The 6,521-nt window shown below is 39.8% G+C and overlaps 1 protein-coding gene across 1 annotated transcript; it reads left to right on the plus strand.

Annotated features, from left to right (window-relative positions):
• Positions 1–1,073: 1,073 nt before the first annotated feature.
• On the plus strand, positions 1,074–6,301 carry LOC142498114 (transmembrane protein 26-like). The gene is made up of 3 exons (XM_075606619.1): positions 1,074–1,270; positions 4,213–4,339; positions 5,720–6,301. Exons 1-3 carry the CDS (start codon positions 1,074–1,076, stop codon positions 6,299–6,301), a joined length of 906 nt encoding a protein of 301 aa, XP_075462734.1.
• Positions 6,302–6,521: the final 220 nt, after the last annotated feature.

The following is a 6,521-nucleotide window of genomic DNA, read 5'->3' on the forward strand; positions in this document are numbered from 1 at the left end:
CAATGTGAGTGTGTTTTACCTATGATTCATTTTTTAAAGCTTTTGTGTATCAGTCTACACTATCTCTGGCTTTTTATTTTGCCACACTAAGGTCATATCCGGTGGAGTGAGTTACCTGTCTACTACTTACGTGTGGGAAATTCGTGCCTTAAAGACCCAAAGATACCTTTATGGGATTTATGAAATAGTGAAATTTGTAAGTACAAAATTCATTGGAATTGGGAAGAAGGCTGTTTCCTAAAAACATCAGACATATTGCACTATTTGTGGTGTGTTTGTTTTTTCACATATCTGCGCTCCCCCTATACCTGGATAACGGAGACAACACGAGGATTGAGGAAGTAATCAACAGTGGGGTGGAAGCTACAAATTTCATTTTGTCTGTATTGTATATATTATTTTTTTTACTATCACATCAATCACATCCACGGATGTGATATGTACCATATAGATTGAAACACTTGATACACTTATATATCTGTTTCTGCATTATATAGAATGAGTATGCTCATTAGTGGTATTTGTATTTGCTATATGTTATTTCCTAAATTAAAACTGGCATAAACATTTAAACTACCTGGATATAGTGACGCAAGATGAAAAAGCGTCTGTGCATTGATTTTAAACCAAAATTGACTGTATTTCCAAATGTTTACTATGTTTGATGTCCACATATTACATTTCTTTAACACAGTAAACGTATGAATGTATGTCACTGTATGTTACAAATCCAGCTACACTCATTAACTGAATATTCCAAGCTTGAATAACACAATTAGAATGACACCGATATTGTCTGGATATTCCAGTGACAAGCAGTTAAGACAAAAAACTGCAATTAAATTAAACTCAGGCACAAATCAATGACAAATCCTGTTGTCTAAATGGACTATATATTAATGGGCCTATAAGGAGCCCAGTCCTTACTCAACACCGCTGATCTATGCTAAACCAAACCATAGCCATAAAGTATTTAATTGTATGCCCCATCTTTGTATATAGTACTTAAATAGGGGATATCAAAATATCACCTGGATGGTTTTCTTTGTACAGGTCACGGATACATTGGGCAAATGACGTGCATATCACGGATGTTACTGTCAGCCGTTATCAGTCGGATCATTTTCACAGCGCATGGGGTGCTGCTGGTATGGAGAGTGGTAGATGTGAAAAAGGATCAGCACTACTGGCTTCTGCTGATTGGACTCGCTCTCGTATACGTGGAGATGACAGTGACATTGACTCACACTAGGAAAGGAGAATGGAAATGGTAACAAAACTTTTTTTTCCAACTACTGCCTCACACAAAGCTGAACATATATACAGCCACTTCTTAGTCGGAATTGAGATGGCCTTTAAAGCAGCTTTTAAAAAATAAATAAATCCCTTCTGAACTGTGAGAAAATAATTGTAGCATATTTTTAAACAACGCTGAATGACATTTTTTATGTATTATAATGTAACAAGCATTTTTTGTTTCTATAGCAACCATTTACAAAGTCACATCCCCTTCCTCTTCTGAAACAGGCTCTGGCACACCCATTTTTGAGCCCTGCCCTCTCTCTAGCAGTGCACCAATTCTATCTAGTAACTGATGGGTCACATGATCTTCCCCACAGAACTTTGCATCTTTGGTCCTCTTCTGCTGCACTGACTGCCATTTAATAAACCCTGAGCCGAATCTTCGCCGATCGATCAGAGGAGAATTAATCGATCGGCAACATAGCTAATTACTTACCATTGTGTGTATTATATTGATGCACATGTAGCATCTTTACCCCCACCCTACATGAGATTGGGTACAACCAGTGTGTTCCATGGTGCTGTGCATACCTGTGTGGCAACAGGAGGGCTCTGAGTTGCTCCGTGATGGTGTGGGGAGAATCAGGACAGGCTTTTAGGATACTTCATTCTTTGTCAGCGCCTCCAGTCAGCATGGATCCTAAGACTTGTGCAGGATGGACCATGATGACACTACGTTCTTTCCAGGCAGTAAACCACACCTTGTTATGATTCAACCGGTATTTATTGCACTCAGAGTTGCAGCATGCTTTGCTTCTCCTGGAAGGTTACCTTAAAGCTTGAGGCCCATCTAGGTTCCCTTCTGGTGCTCCTCCTGAATCCCCTTGTGGGATACAGGGTAGTTCTTGTCCACTCCACAGGGGGAGGAAAGAGACAGAGACACACTGACTTCTGGGAGAGTGCCAGTGTTTATACCTGGGGGTTTTGCTTGTAACCCTGCCCCATAACAGGGCAGGTCTGATACTGACAGGAGTCACATCACTGCATGTGACCCAGCCAGTATAGTCCCCCAGTCTGACACCCTCAGTTGTTTCTAGGCCCGCCCTTGTATTCAGTAAGTGTATCCAAGGCTGCAATAGCAAACTAGGCCTTCATGAGGACTTAACCCCTCCAGTGCCTGTCCCAAGCAGGACTTATGCTGTAAGGGACCGAAGGAATAGGTAGCGGCTAGGCTACCCACATATTAAGGGAGGGGAAGGGGGGCGGGGGAACCAGCAGCTTGGACTGCTGCTTTAAAGGAAATGTGTACTTGACTTCTACCTGAACCAGATGGGTCCTTGGTTATAATTTATAAGTGGCTCTGTCTTGGTTCCGGTAAGATTGAAACAAGCCACAATAAAATATGGTGCTTTGAAGATGGAATACCTGACAATCTAACTGGAAACACTCAATTGTTGTTACTTAGAATATAACCTCTTCGAGAATTAGTATTATTATGTTTGTCTTGCTTTAAAATGTACAGTGCAATGTACACTGACAGTGATATAAATGTATCCATTTGTCTTTTTCTTCCATACATAGTATATACATACATACATACATACATACATACATACATACATACATTTCTCATATATTTTACTCTCTTTATATTGGAGGATATTTTTTTTCCAAGTCTGTGGCACAGTGCGACTATCAGCAATAAAGAGGTTAATGAACACTAAGCACGTGTATATTGGAACATTATAATTACCGGCATATTACCTTTGTAGGTTATTACCTACTTACATAAAATTGTCAGTTCCCCTTTGATGTTTCTTCGTAAGAAGTGGTCATCATTCATTTCTAAAAGATTAGCCAGCTTACAGATTTCCATTTTTGCCCAATTATTGGTACCTGATGATACAGACTTAATGTAATCACCACTTCAAAGACACCCTAACTCTACAGGCTCCACACACAATTCATCATTTCTAAGCCCATTTATTTTTAGTATTAACTGGAAAGGCCATTTACTGTACTGTACTATACCATAATTTATCTCATTTAAACTTGTGGTAAAAAGTGGTTTAATACGTCTCTGTAGATCAGGCACCAGCCCTATTAGTACAGATGCAATATATATTTCCCATTCCAGTATGCTGTTGACCTGACCACTTTGTAGATAACTACTTGAACCTGATTGCTATGGACAGGCTTAGCCACTTAGAAGTTACATGTCTTTATTCTGTAAGGTCACTGTAAGCTCTCTATATGGAGAATTGGCAGCTCTCTCTCAGATCCAATGCGAAAAATACAAGAGAGATTTAGGGGCTTTTTCTATATCCGCCAAAGTGGGCAAATGGGCTGTTTCGGCAGATATAGAATAAGCCCCTTGGTGATAATTTAATTAATAATGTCCATTCACCTCTTTACCATCAGCATACATACAGTTGTCTTTTCAGTGTATTTAATAGATTGCTGACATGTAAACATAATATATTATACGAAAATGAAAAGCCACTTGATAAAGGGCTGTTAGACGTGTCTATATACATTTCCAATACATTTATTTCTACTGTATCTGATGACTCTTGTCTTTATTAATCCAGTTTTGTGACAACTGTCCCTTCGCGTTTTTGATACAGAAATATTGACGCATATTTTTCACAATGGTTCAAAAACGGATGTCAATCTTCAAAGCATTACGTACTGATACATTTATAGCAGGTAGCCATTGGGTAAAGGTGGCATGCTTAATATGTCCTGCTCCAGTCTAGGGCAGCATTTACGAAGTGCCGATGTGGGGTATTGCACAAGTCAATGGCAGCTCACGTTCAATCGGGGTGCGATACCCCACATCGGTGCTTAGTGAATCCCAGTCTAGGTGCTTTGGTGCTAAATAGACACTCCATTTTGCAGCCACTAAATGGTTTGTAAGAATATGGACAGTTGGACTCCAACATTAAAATGAATTATTCTGTTATTTAGGTTCTCCCCCATGGTGTTTCTGTATCTCTGTACCGCCATTCCATCTATATTTTTGTTGGAACTTGACCTGCTTCAAGTCAGAATCTTATTGAGTAACTCATCCATCAGTGCTGAGGATTTAGCAGAGGTATGTAACTGGAATAAAATGAAGAGATCGTACATACTTGACGAGATGATGTAATTCAAAAGGTAGATCAATATGTTAAGGGACTACTGTTTAAAGTAGTGGTTCCCGACCTTTTTACATTGTTAAACCCCCGCTAGAAAATATTTGTCACGCAAACCGCTAATTAATAAATCTTATTGCCCACTCATCAGGCTATTGCCAACAAAATTGTTTCACCGATCCCTGGCAGTATAAAAAGTATAATCACCTGAGCTTGTGGGGGTGAACACACAAGGCCCCTAACTGCACCTCGGTATGTGCAGGCAGCATGGGTGGCATACCTGTCAATTACTGCAGGTGCTTCCAAAGTTATGCCCCACAATGCCTTGCTGTGGATGCAAAGCATTGTGGGGAGCGACTTTGGAAGCTCCTGTTGTAATTGACAGCTGTATCAACTACACTGAAGTACAGTTTAATACCTTACTAAGTGTGCAGTCCCCACACGGGCTGAGGAACTCACTATTCTCTCTGGAATCTGCCTTTACATATTTATTTTTGATGAACCCATTGGAGACTTCTCGCAAAACCCTTAGAGGTTCCCGAACCCTGTTAGGAATTTAAAGTACTTATAGTTGTTGCGTAGGCTTCAGAAGAACAGTGGTGGGAAACCCACACTTGTAGTCACAACACTTCACATACGTACATATAAGGGCCATGTCCTTACATTTATATCCAAAATATGTATAAATACTGTTGTTCCACTAAATGTTACATATACATTTACCACCTTGACATGCTGTTGTTTTGTGTTGTACAGCTCTTCAGAATATGTTTGCATCATATAAACAATTACACAATAAAAATAACAACACTGCTTGTGTAAGGGAAGGAACATTTAATTCAAATCTAACTCATTAGTTCTATTAAACTGGAGGTCAGTTTTCCCCATGCTCGTTGCTCTAATGATCTTCAGTAAATAACTTTTTTTTCAAATTTGTATTACTCTAGTCTTAACCCCTTCAATGCTAGCTGGCCCAGCACCACCTTGCTGTGGTACAAATTGCAGAAGTAAATGATATTTGTGTAGAAATTAATAGCATGTGCAGCAAATGTGCAGCCTTCATGGGTAGGCACTGATTACGTAGTCCTGTAACTGTGCTGCAGGGCACATTATTTTAATAAACCCCTCTGCTTGCTCATAATTTTAACACCCACTCATCCTCCAGTAATACATGTAAATTCCATTGCACGTACAGATGCAGCAGACATTATTACCCGTTAATAAGGCACCAGTGTTAGAGCAGCGCATCGTGTTACAGGAAGAGGTCATGCTTGCTACATCTGTAAGTTAAACAACACTCAAAAGCAATGCCTAACCGTGTGTTGATCTCCTACCAGCAGATGAACATCCCCAAGTCTTCTCAGTGGCTGGAAGGACTGGAGCAGATCATGATCCTAGTCCTGGTTATAGGACGGTGGCTTATGCCGAAAGGGGAGATGAACAGAGATCAGCTTTCACAACTACTGCTGGTCTACATTGGTTTGGGTGCTGACATAATAGACATTTTACAAATATTCAAAGAACCCACAGTGGCAACCGACTGCAATATAACAATTGTGGGATTAGCTCTCTTTAGCTGGGCACTCTTGCAGTTCACGATGGTGCTCACCCAAACTGAATCCTCAGAGTCTCTGAAAAAAATTGCGGATCCGGATTCACAGTCTTCAGCTGACATCTTCCACCCAGATAAACACGAGAGTGGTGACTCCTCGTGGTGCACGAATGACGTATGGAGTCTGATAATAACAGTGGGGATGCAGGATGGACCCTTCCTTATCTACCGCCTTTACCTGATGATTAAGAAGGGCGTGCAAAATGAGATGATGATCTTCTTTGCCTGCAAAAACATGTTGACAGTCATGATCGAAATATATAGGATTGCTGTGGTGCAGTGTGCAAGGAACCATCACAGAAATAAGTGAAAGGTCCACAACCTATCACTTCTACAAATACTTTATTTAAATAAATGTATAGATGTATATATTCATATGATTTTTTTTTGTAATAATATAAACACAAAGAAAGAGGGGCTACTCTTCTGCTGCACTCATACATCAATCATTAAAACTTGGCCTTTTTTGTATTTACATATAAACAGTGGATGGGGGGAAAAAATGAATGAGAAATTAATGAGAATTATTA

This window comes from Ascaphus truei, chromosome 6 (assembly GCF_040206685.1).
Source record: "Ascaphus truei isolate aAscTru1 chromosome 6, aAscTru1.hap1, whole genome shotgun sequence".
Taxonomy (NCBI): domain Eukaryota; kingdom Metazoa; phylum Chordata; class Amphibia; order Anura; family Ascaphidae; genus Ascaphus; species Ascaphus truei.